The 11,574-nt window shown below is 43.1% G+C and overlaps 4 protein-coding genes across 4 annotated transcripts; 3 read left to right on the top strand and 1 right to left on the bottom strand.

Moving 5' to 3' along the window:
• Nucleotides 1–97: 97 nt before the first annotated feature.
• Nucleotides 98–2,346, top strand: BDB00DRAFT_788643 (uncharacterized protein; the record flags this gene model as incomplete). Its single annotated transcript, XM_053120826.1, has 2 exons — nt 98–950; nt 1,028–2,346. The coding sequence occupies 2 exons, from the start codon at nt 98–100 to the stop codon at nt 2,344–2,346; spliced, it is 2,172 nt and encodes a 723-aa protein (XP_052978921.1).
• Nucleotides 2,347–2,632: 286 nt separating this feature from the next.
• On the top strand, nt 2,633–3,318 carry BDB00DRAFT_873234 (uncharacterized protein; the record flags this gene model as incomplete). The annotated part of the gene is made up of 3 exons (XM_053127064.1): nt 2,633–2,753; nt 2,846–3,063; nt 3,163–3,318. The coding sequence occupies 3 exons, from the start codon at nt 2,633–2,635 to the stop codon at nt 3,316–3,318; spliced, it is 495 nt and encodes a 164-aa protein (XP_052978920.1).
• A 101-nt stretch (nt 3,319–3,419) lies between these two features.
• Nucleotides 3,420–6,472, top strand: BDB00DRAFT_873233 (uncharacterized protein; the record flags this gene model as incomplete). Its single annotated transcript, XM_053127063.1, has 7 exons — nt 3,420–3,556; nt 3,624–3,794; nt 3,881–4,073; nt 4,161–4,683; nt 4,759–5,715; nt 5,800–6,256; nt 6,343–6,472. The coding sequence occupies 7 exons, from the start codon at nt 3,420–3,422 to the stop codon at nt 6,470–6,472; spliced, it is 2,568 nt and encodes an 855-aa protein (XP_052978919.1).
• On the bottom strand, nt 6,337–7,537 carry BDB00DRAFT_427070 (DNA replication complex GINS protein PSF2). The gene is made up of 5 exons (XM_053117345.1): nt 7,354–7,537; nt 7,159–7,273; nt 6,977–7,073; nt 6,776–6,893; nt 6,337–6,683 (listed from the first exon to the last, which is right to left on the bottom strand). The coding sequence occupies exons 1-5, from the start codon at nt 7,471–7,473 to the stop codon at nt 6,564–6,566; spliced, it is 570 nt and encodes a 189-aa protein (XP_052978918.1). The 5' UTR covers nt 7,474–7,537; the 3' UTR covers nt 6,337–6,563.
• Nucleotides 7,538–11,574: the final 4,037 nt, after the last annotated feature.

Genomic DNA, 11,574 nt, shown 5'->3' with positions numbered 1-11,574 from the left:
AGTGTCTGCCGAAGCATTATCGAATAAGCTCAGCACCGGAAAAAAGAAAGTCAGACTATTCTTCTTCCAGTTTCTTTTTTTCTTTGTTCGTGTGGCCATGACAAAAAGAAGCACGCGCCAACAAACTCGCAAAGTCAAACGTCGTGCCATTGCACATGACAGCGACGACGACGGTGACATTGGCAATGACAAAACCAGCAATCACAGTAACAATAACGACAACAACCCCAGTAACGATAACGATTATACCTGGCAAAAGTTACTTGACAGCACTGAGCTAGCTTTCTCGCAAGGGGACTATTCTAACACGGTTCACAACGCATCACTCGCCACCGACGAATTGTTCAAGACAGTTCACACACAAGTTCTGGCCTTGCGCGCAGCAAGCTATGGTATGGTTGGCAAGTTTGACCTGGCTTTACAAGACGCTCTCAAGATCATTGACTATGCGCCTACATTGAGCAAAGGGTACCTCTGTGCAGGCGAGCTTTATCGTATGCAAGGAAAACCTTTACGTGCGGTCGAGATCTACAATAAATGTCTTGATATCGTCGGAAAGCAAGACAAAGGATACAGGGAGCTCTTGCAACACAGAGAAATGGCCAAAGAGCAACATAACCGACGTATCGATTTTGTCTCGTTACTACCATTGGAAATCATTTCTGACGTGATAACGCGGCTCTCTACCAACACGCGTAGCATGTGTCTGTGCGTGTCCAAAGGATGGCGTAGAAAAATAACCAAATGCCCAGACGTATGGAGCGAATTGGCTGTTCTTGATTTTGAAAACTGGGTTGAGCCCTCTGCTGTTTATACTATGCTAGCTCTCACCAACAACCATGTCAAAGAATTAACAGTCGAATGTCCGGACAAGGACCGTCTTTACAACACCATAATACGAGAAATGTTAAAAGGAGGCTTTAAAAGGCTTCGTTCATTCTCATTGTCACGTAAGGGCCTTTTTCATGTATATGATTGTGGTACGCGTAGGCTTTTAACATACTGTTGTTTTGATCATATTTTTAAGCTTACTCGAGTCTGTCTATGCACCCCGACATTGATACGAGTTTGATCCCCATGGCTTTGTGCCGACTCGACAACGCATTGGTAGATTTGTCGCTGGATTTCAGTGAACATTCCAATCCACCGTCTCTTGCAGCACTTATTCACGCATGTCCACAACTCATCCGCCTTAAATACAGTAGTGAATCGTGGCAACTGCTACGAAACAAGCAAGACCTGTTACCGGAAAACTGTAACCTGATTGAGCTTGATATCAATACTGGATCTGAGTATTTTGATGCTAGCGAAGCAGAAATTATCTTGAAACGATGCCCGAAACTACGAAGCTTGTATTTGGACAGATACCTGGAACAAGAGCTTATTCCGATTGTCATGCAGCATTGTTCAAAACTGGAAAGCTTTGTCTTTAACAAATACGATGGCTTTCAGGCACAGCTCGATCGATGGAAACTCGTCGATGGAAGCAACAAGACAACTCCTGGAGTACTGTCCAGACTCCACCTCTGTAATCCACATTACTTCATATCTGCGGAGGACATTGTTCGCGTTCTTCGCTGTGGCAACAACACTCTGAAGGAACTTTACTGCGCTTTCGATTACACTGATAGTATGGTGAATGACTTTAGCTACCCCAGACTTTCATTACCGCGGCTTACAGTATTCCACACGAGTGCCGGTGGATCAAGGGCGCAAAACGTCATTGCATCGATCATACGGCAATCGCCTGCAATCGAAGAATTTGATCTGCACGTTTACAATAAACAGATCGAACCTGCTATATTCATTGCGCTGGAAGGCTTACCAAGGCTACGATTTTTGGAAATCGGCGCCGATGACGTTGACGACGAGATGCAAGCAATTGGGATTACAGAGTTTTTCGGCCGACAAGCAACATTATCTAGCCGTAGAAACCGTCTAGAAGAGCTCCATCTCCACAGAGTATCCTTGACGAATGCCCATCTAACAGCACTGGCTAGCATGAAGACCTTGCAAAAGATTAGCTTGGATGAGTGTATACAGGCAGCATCCGTCCAGGAATTCAATTCGTTTATCGAGAGACTGGGTTTATTACCAAGCTTACAGACTATCAAGTTGGGTAATATCGATTATGTGACCGATATGACTCTCGAGAAGTTAGCTGGTAGCAAGTCGTTAAAGGAATTGGAATTATGGGATCTCGAGGAGATATCGGAACGAGGGATTCGCGGTCTGATAACAAATGCTAAATCACTGCAAAATCTCTGGTTGAAACGGTGTACACCAATATCAGTTGCTTTACAGGCCTACGCAGAAGGAAATTTAAAGCACTTTAAAATTGAGTGAACCTGTAAATATCACCGTTATAAAGAACGATAATAATAGTATGATAAGTGGAAAGTATAATACAATATGTGCTTGGAGTAATTGTAAAAGCTCGAGGGATGCATCCCTGTGCCGAACAAAGCATAACGTCACGTGTGTATGCCTGTTATTCGAACTCCTTTCCATGCACTCACTCACCTCTCTTTTCGTGTCATAACTGTCTTTTCCGCCCAAACCTCTTTCACTCTTGTTCTATTTTTTACTTCTATTCTTTTCCGTTCCTTGTCTTTATTTGCCTCGAAAATAGATGATCACTGCAAAAGCTTCCCAGCTCGCCAAAGATCTGGAGACTGCTCGATGCAAAGGCAATTGGGAAGCCATTCCTGTACTTGCTAGAAGATATAAAAAGTACAACAGTACCGGCGCAGGTAGAAAATTCAACGTTACACTTAAAAGTAAAAAAGAAACCGAACCAAGCCAGCGATATAATATATATATATTTTATATATATTCATACTAGTTTTGGAGCAAACTGCTCTCGTGGAAGCAACGCTTTCTCAACTGTCTAACGTATCAGAAGGAGGAGGCAAACCAAACGGCATTGTTCATCAGCATGACAATCCAGACACCATCACTTGGAAGTGTCGGTTGGAAAGCGAACAGGTCCGCCCGTTACTACTACAGCTAGAGTCGGCTCTTCAAACTCAAGATGATGGCGTTCCCGAACGCGAAAAGGAGGTATAAATACAGCAACGCGGATGGATCGTTGAGAGGGGGATTGGGGTGTTATCCATAGTGATAATCATGCTTACTATGTCTTTTTTTTCCATCCACTAGTTCACTAAAGTGGTATTGGCACGATGTTATTTTGAAACCGGTGAATTCAAAAAGACATTGGAAATAGTGGAGGAATTGGCCTTCAACCCGGGGGACGTTGCAGCTGGATACGGCCTGACTTTGTTCCTTCAGGCACGCGCTATGAAAGGCAAGTGACAAGATATCTATAGATTTAAGTTTGTTACCAATACGCACATGCTAATAATGGTAATATTTTATTTCCTATTGTAGCCATTTCCCAAGAGCAAACTGGAAATATGGACGCAGCTATGCTTAGCCATCAAGGCATCGTATTCCTCTTGAATGAATCGATTGAAGTGAAAGAAGACAGTGTATTTATTGAATGGGCCGAGGAAGCATTGTACAGGGCAACACTACTTGCTATGCAACACGAGTAAGTTATTGGGAGGATGATCTGAAGGTTGGGGAAATGAAATGCTTATATTTCGAGTTTTTTCTAGTTCAGATCACAAACTGACACTTGATTTCGTACGAGCATATCAAAAAGTAACAATGGCACAACCATTCTCTTGGAGAATCTATAAAAGAATGGTGATAGCAAAATACTCTGCTCAATACATTTCCTATCTCTATTCCGAAGACGAATATACCCCGCCCACTGATGTCCAAGGGTAGCTATTGAGCAAAAAAGAGAGGATTTTTGGAAAAGGACATTTCACGTTAAAAACATTAACAATTTTTATTCTTAAACGTGCAGAGCTACAAACCAGCAAGCATTCGCGACGGAAATTATGCGCACACACACGCTTTACGAACAAATGTTGTTTTCAATGGTCCAGTTTCCCAAGATTGGCCAAGGAAACTCGTTAGTTCTCAGCTTTGTGGAGCAACTTGCCAAGGATGTGGATCTCTGCGGAGCGACTCCAAGCCAGTTGAGAGGATTTATAGAGGTGAGTTTAAAATAATGTATATGATGCATTAGTGTTTTCGGACAAGAAGGAAGGGAGCCATTTTTTATACAATTATCTTCTCGATAGGTCCTTAATCGTGCAACGCAACGAACATTCAATTCGCCGGGTACCGTGCGTCACTTGTTCCTTACGCTGAATCGACTTGGTGATTTTGAAGAGGCCAAGCATGCCTTAAAAACGTATATCTATTTAATAGGACTGAGCTCACAAGCATGGGAGGAGGCATGTCAAACAGGCGAGGCACTGATCGTGGACAAATCCGGAAAATGTATACCTACACCGCCAGTGGAAGACGGCTTGATTGATAATCTCGTACGAGATAGCGTGTCGCATGACGGAAAGAGCTCTATCACTGCTAACCACACAACCGAAAACGAACCATTGGACAAGATTCTTGAAGTATTTTTGACAGCTATCCGAACACAATGTATATATCTTTGCGATGGCGCGCAAGCTCTCATTCTTGCTGAGTTGGCAAAAAAGAAACTTGAGCACGTACCAGAATCAGAAGAACCGGGTGGTTGGAGACGTCTGGCTGCTCAGGTTCATAGAGCGGTTGGTTCAGCGTATAGCCTTTTAGCTCGACAAAGTGAGTACCATTTTGTTCAATAGCACTGATACTATTAATACGATAGTGATGACAATACTAATGACCGTTGAAAAGCGCAAGACGCAACTCTCCGCTCCTCGTATTATGAAAAGGCTCTGGAATCCTTGTACGAATCGGCCGATCTGGATCCCGAAGCATGGGAAACATTCTATCAACTTGCCCTGCAACATGCCGAGATGCACGGTATCCAGCAAGCCGTTCAGACCATTGCGAAATCCTTACAACTCAATCCAGAGCACCTTTTGTCGTGGCATCTGCTGACGTTGGCCTGTTCATGCTCAGTACAAGACGATCTTCCTCGAGCCCTGAAAACGTGCGATATTGGCCTACAAGAATCGGAAGAGGCAGAAACATCAGACCAGGCAGAGCAGCGGATAGCTTTGCAAATTACTCGATCACTCCTTATGGGTGCAATTGACGGTCCAGAAAAAGCATTAGAGGCTCAAGAAGAGCTTTTTGCGGCGTATGGAAAAGTTTCTGCCCTTGAGCCGAGCACAAGCAGTGGAGAAAGTGTGTTTCAAGAACAGCGAACTGGATTATATAAGAATAACGGAATCGTAATATCGGGATCATTGGGCAACATGAGCGAGACACAATTATCGGAGCGACGGCGTCGAGGACTCAGCGTCAGTAGCAACAGTGTTTCCGGACGTGCTCAAGTGGATGAAAAGCATATATCTGCTTCTAGGTCCCATGATGATATGCGCAGTACTAGTAACGGACGACTCAAAGCAAGCATCTCATCCAGTAGTAGGACGCGATCTGCATCGACTTTCAACGGCAAACCAGAAGCAAAACCATCTCCATTTTTGACTGTCCCAAATCCGAACGACGACAACGCTGACGCAGCCAGTATCAAGACTGTTTCGACTACACAATCATCAAAGCATCACCACCATCATCACCATGGCCTACATATATTCAGTTCTCGTAGCGCTACTCGTCGATCCAAGCGTGATTTAACAACCAATGATCAAAGCAAGTCATCTATCTCCCCTGCTGCTAATGATGGTACACATTGAAAGAAGGATGAAAAAGATAACATCAAAATGAAAAGGAGCGCTGGGGAAACTTATGCTGTGTATATGGTGTTAGGTTCCCAAGAAAACGGATCCTTTACTACAGATACCTCCATGCGAAGTAATTCATTAAGCAGTATCCGTACACTCACATCACCCCGAATCCCTCTGTTGGCACGATTGCGGCAACAACAAGCGGCACGAATCCTATCAGATCTCTGGCTCCTTTCCGCCTCATCTTTTCTCAAACTGGGCAAAATGGAAGAAGCGCTCAAAGCTATCGAAGAAGCCGAGAACGCAGATTGGACGTCAAACCCACGCGTATGGTGCATGTATGGTCAATACATGTTGGCGAATGGCGATATGGAACAAGCCATTGACGCCTTCGAGAAGAGTATAGTGACAGATGGAAACGATGTCGATTCCCATGTATGGACAGCGCGTGTACATATCGAGAGTGGGGATCTCGATGTAGCAGAAGGCATTTTAGACTCTGTGACCAAGGGATCCGGCTGGGATTGCGCTGAAGCATGGTATAACTCACTTTCATTAGTTTAAGATATCGGAAGAGGCTAAGTGATTTCTTTTCAATATCTCATACAAATAATTGTTCAATTAGGTTCTATCTTGGTCGTATCTATCAAAGAACATCACGCGCGGATCGAGGCAAGGAGTGTATGATGTATGCACTGGAGCTTGAAAGCACTCGCCCCATACAGCCATTTTCCGTTTTGCCATGCTATGTTTGAGGATTTCGAAAGAAAATACAAGATACAAGATGTCTTTATTTACACACGATTGGTAGCAATGGTTTAAAAAAGAGGAAGGAAATGGAGGGTATTAGTATGGGGGAGGCTGCGAAGAACGTGAATCTTCATGGTTCAGTTTCCGCATCTCCAAGAATGCTCGCGAGAAAAATGGTCGAATTTCATTGATTTCCATTAAAGAAAGGTTGTTCATCTATAAAAACCGAGCCCATTAATATCTTTGTTCATCATTCTGCCTTTGCATGATTCCTCGTACTGGTGTATTTGCTTATGGTCCAAACTTACCCCCAAGTATCTATCATCGAGTACAGCAAGACCTGCTCGTGCTTTCGACTGCCTAGTTTCGCGTAAGTCTTTAAGATATCTTCGTATCTGTTCGCTATTCGGAACATCTTCGGGTGCACTACATATAAATTAGCATGAATGCACGAAGTTGGTAAACGAATACATATATGGGTAATCCAGTCATCTTACTATAAGATATACCTTTCAAGAAGCATCATTGATATTTCCATATAATGAAATGGTAAAGGACTAAACTCGGCGACCGTTTCTTCGTCATCAAGCAGCTTTTTCAAGTTATCTATAGCAAGCAATTATATTAGGTGTAACCGCGTCGTGTACAGCGCGTTTGTTCGCGTTTAAAATATATTTTCAAGAGGACTTACCAACACTAAGCCATTCTGGAGCCAATATACTGCACATGTGATGCTTTTTCAACATGAGTGCAAGCCAAAGTGGCACTTTAGCTTTCAGTGGTGGGCGAAATGGCCCAAATACGCCCTATAAGAGTCAATTGTTAAATTTTCTTTTTTACAATCGCGCACTGCTGATGTCCTTATTGTCAAGCGGCGAATATTTACACTAATGAACTGTAACTTTGGCATTGAATGCGTTGGAATTATTAGAATTTCTTCCTCCCCGGCAAGAAACTCAATTTCCGATGGTGTGTATGCTGCTTGGTGTGATCGGGGTAATGCCATGCTATACAAGTATGAGTGTGCTCAAAGAAGGTTCCAGGAACAGCAGCACCAGCGGAGCCGTGTGTGTGTCAGTCGGCTGTTCAGCATCAGATTGTGGCTGGTGGTTGGCTGGCATAATCAGAATGATCATGCATCAGGCTGTCATACTAATTCTTTGTGAGACCACATAGAAAATTCCATGCATTTTACTTTCAAGAGAATATCTATTTATACTGCTCATATTCTTCCATGTAAGCATAACATTGTTGTGTGCAGTAGGAGAAGGTACGGGGTGAATGAAAATGTCAGCCCTGACTGGACAGAATGGTCCAGGATTATTTAGTGATGTGTGTCGCGTTCTCACCTATTTGAAGAGCGGTTAATACCTCCTATCTTTTCTTTCCTTTCTGCACACACCAAAAACGATCTATGGGAGCGCTGTCAAAAAGATATTATCGGATTTGTAAGAGTGAAAACGTGCGTGCATGCATGAAAGGAACTCTACGTGTGTATGCTGCACACTTTGACTAATATCCTTTGTTTTGACATAACTGTTTTGTCTGTGATTTCAAACATTGTCAATGCATTTTGAGGACTTGAATGCAAGTAGTGCTGGAAGAACTTTGAGAGTGAGCGATAGGACTGGTCAAATGAAACTGTGTGTAATGTGTCTGAAGAATGTGCTGATTGTTCATTTGAGCTCCCTTTCCCTTTCATTTGACAGTCATCTCTCTCCTCCAAACAAAGTATGTAGCAAGTTGTAGGTGTAAACAGTTGGAAACTTGACATGGATAGGAAGAAATGCGTGAATGATGGCGGAGAGTTCTGGGGATAACGTGTCAAACGTGTATAGTGTGCTCAACAGCGTGTCAGGTAAGAGCCTTGACCATGACCTGTACAGGATGGCAACTCTTCTTCTTTCCAGCATTTTTTGGTCGTGCCTTCAGTGCTACTCCCCTCTCCAACGCAACGAAGCAGCAACGGTTAGTGTAGCTGGAAAGGATCTCGTGTCTGTGGTTGCGTGTCTGGGAAAATGAAAAGATGTTTGTCGTGACGTGTCAATAGTGTGTATGTAGTGTGCGCAGCTTCTCATGGTTCTTTTATTTCTCTCAGTGGCAGGCTTTGCAGAGGTCTGTTTATTTACTTTGTGATGGTCTCTCTCTCTCTCTCTCTATGTGCGTGCGTTGTGAGCATGTGGATGTACATGGAAGGACTGGGATTCCTTTCTCACGGCGAGTTACATAAGATAGTTTTAAATTATTTCAATATTATGAACGAGACGAAACAGAGTGCTCGGCAGATTTCCCTGTAGCATTGACCTGCACACAATGCGCGCCTGACATCTCCCTTGCTGAGGTCAATGCTGTACTCTGGAGTGTAGCGGAAACTATTTCCCAGTACAAAAACACAAAGCCCTTCACGAATTTCCGTAACATGTTGCGAGTTTTCTGTCAAGGATACCGAATCCTCATAAATCCCATACAAGATAAATGGTACCATTTTCGTTGATTACGTCAGGACGTTGCCCAGGCACTGAAGAGGAGAAAGGTGTAAAGCAGGTTATTTACAGCTACGGCGACACAGGTGCGTTGTCGATCCTTGGTCGATAAAATATTCATCTCGCCATCCTCGCGAGCGGCACCAATTGCTGACAGTGACAAGGCTAAGACTCTGGCATTTGAAAATTCGCTTGGCACTACGCAAGGTAAAATTGTTTATTTGATTTGATATATGCTGATCATTTTACTTGTTCGAATAAATATAATCGATTAATCGAACAACCAGCTTCTAGACGACTACTGCAGGCATTCTTTAGACCTTTTTACCGGGCAGATAAAAAAACATGTCTTTGTGAGAAATTGTTGGTCGCGATTAAAGAATGCAGCGCACCATCAGCGAGAAAGTTCCGTGGCTGCATCATCAAGGAAGTGCGTCAGCAATAAAGATTTCGATCTTCAAGCACACGAAGATGATAAGACGACATGTCCTGTGTTTGACGCACTAAACGTAAGAGCAGGATTATGATGGATTGGACGAGGAGTAGTAGGAGCAAATAAAGCCAGTAATTTGATCCGATGTACTTAGGTTGCGAATGGTTTCGATTCCTCTTTAATAACTGAGCAAGAAAGCAAGTGAGTGAACCACCGTTTTTTTTCTTCTCGCCTCTGGTGAATAATCTGTTTATGTACTACTTGGAATATGTTAGTATAAAGTGGTGAGCTTACAGAAATTTCAGCGGCGAACTGAAGCTACAACGCAGATGATTGAAGGAACAAACTCTGTTTACAGAGGAGGTGAAGGTGGATGAGGTGTGCCTCATAAAGAGCAAGGTACCAATTTCGCTTATGGAGTTCTCGGGCGGTGTATGGTAATGCAAAGAGCGACAGCAGTAGTCATCCACAATAGTAGTCTGTAGTTAAGATTTTGTGCGCTATGGAGCATTGATAAGTAATACTACTGTCATTCATTTCATTGAAATAAATGTACAATCGTGTAGGATTTTATAATGCTATCGTATCTGTGCGGCAGTTGCTGCCAGCGCACCGAATATATTTTTGAGGGAATTCGCGCCACCCTTTTACATATCTGATTTCATACAACATTATGTACTCGTGTGTATTTCACTTATGTGCTTTACCACATTATATGTCAAAAAACATTACATCCATTCACGAAAGAAGGCTCCGTTTCGTTACGTAATGCTGTACACATTATGTATAATATATGAATTTAGTTTATAATTTCCTCGCACAAGGCGCATACACAAGAAAGGCGACATACTGTATGTCTTGTGATCGTATAGAGGTTGCCAAAAAGAAACAAAATTATATACAATACATTATTAGTTTAAAACATAAATATACCATATTTGCCGAAATATCGTGACACGCCATAACAGAGACGATGGAAAGCTAGTAATAGTATTAGGAATTGTGAGAAGAAATTGCTCAGCTGTGGGAGTTTGACCATCGTCAACAATCGAGTTAGTTGAAATGGCTCTTAACAGGTCATCTGCTGATAACAGCATAAAAACAGGATCTTGACATGTTTGCAGACAGTACTATCATGAATGTACGCGTTCGCCGATAATGGGCCTTGTTAGATACATATAGGAAGTCATATAATCGACTAACCACAAAACTCTCATGTAGTCGCACGTGAAAGAAAGTAAATAAGATAATCCGATTGAAGGGATACAATAACAACAAATGACATAGCATATGTTGAGCCTCAATGTGGGTATAGCAACAAGTAGCCTAACCTGATAGTGCTGCTCACAAGGAATTTGAAATAATACAGCTTACTACGTTGTCCGACTTGATATCGGGACATGTTTTCCTACGCCTGTATCTTGTACCAGTTGTTTACGCGAAAAAGACGCTCGCCAGGTAACATGTCCATTAGAGCATTCGGTGATAACTTTTATTATTCTAGACAGCATTTTAGCTCAATATTTTAATTCTGCTCGCTCACCAAGAGTCTACAAGAGCAACAGGATGCAGAATAGTATATTAAACCGTCTCACGACAACGGGACGCCACGAGTAGGCAAAGGCGCGTGCCTGAAGCGATTAGTGGTTGCATAACGCAGTTCAGACGGAATACAGAATGCTATCGCAACCACATATGGATGAAGCGCAGACGGAAAAGAACGGACCGACTTTGCTCAGGTTACTTCGCTTATGCTGAAGGGGAGCGGGTGCAGGTCAAAAAACGGAAGGAGAGGCAAGAAAATTATCTCGGGAAACACAAAACGAGTTTGTACATGTGCACGGCAGCAGGTTGGCGGTCTTCTCACTGCCTACATGAGCTGTTGGTTGTTGCTATGGGAGGCCGTAACAGGTCTAGCTTCAGTGTATGGAATGATTATACGGAGCTGCTGCCCAAATTGTGCTGATTCATGAGACGCATAAAAAGACCGTATGCAGTGGGAGTGATACAACATATACAGAACGCTGTACTGTGTGTTAGTGCTTAAGCAGCAAACCCAAAAATAAGCAAGTTCCCCTACCACCTGTATGTATATCATGCCTACCAAGAAGGTTGGCGGGGTATCTGTCCACGGTAGCCCGTCAATCCTCATCAACAAGACGGGCACCTAAAGCACCCTGAACAACGTAGG

The sequence above is a fragment of the Zychaea mexicana genome, assembly GCF_025766255.1.
Source record: "Zychaea mexicana strain RSA 1403 chromosome Unknown BDB00scaffold_45, whole genome shotgun sequence".
Classification (NCBI taxonomy): domain Eukaryota; kingdom Fungi; phylum Mucoromycota; class Mucoromycetes; order Mucorales; family Lichtheimiaceae; genus Zychaea; species Zychaea mexicana.
The sequence above is the reverse complement of the archived record's forward strand: the minus strand, read 5'-3'. Positions and strand labels throughout refer to the sequence as shown.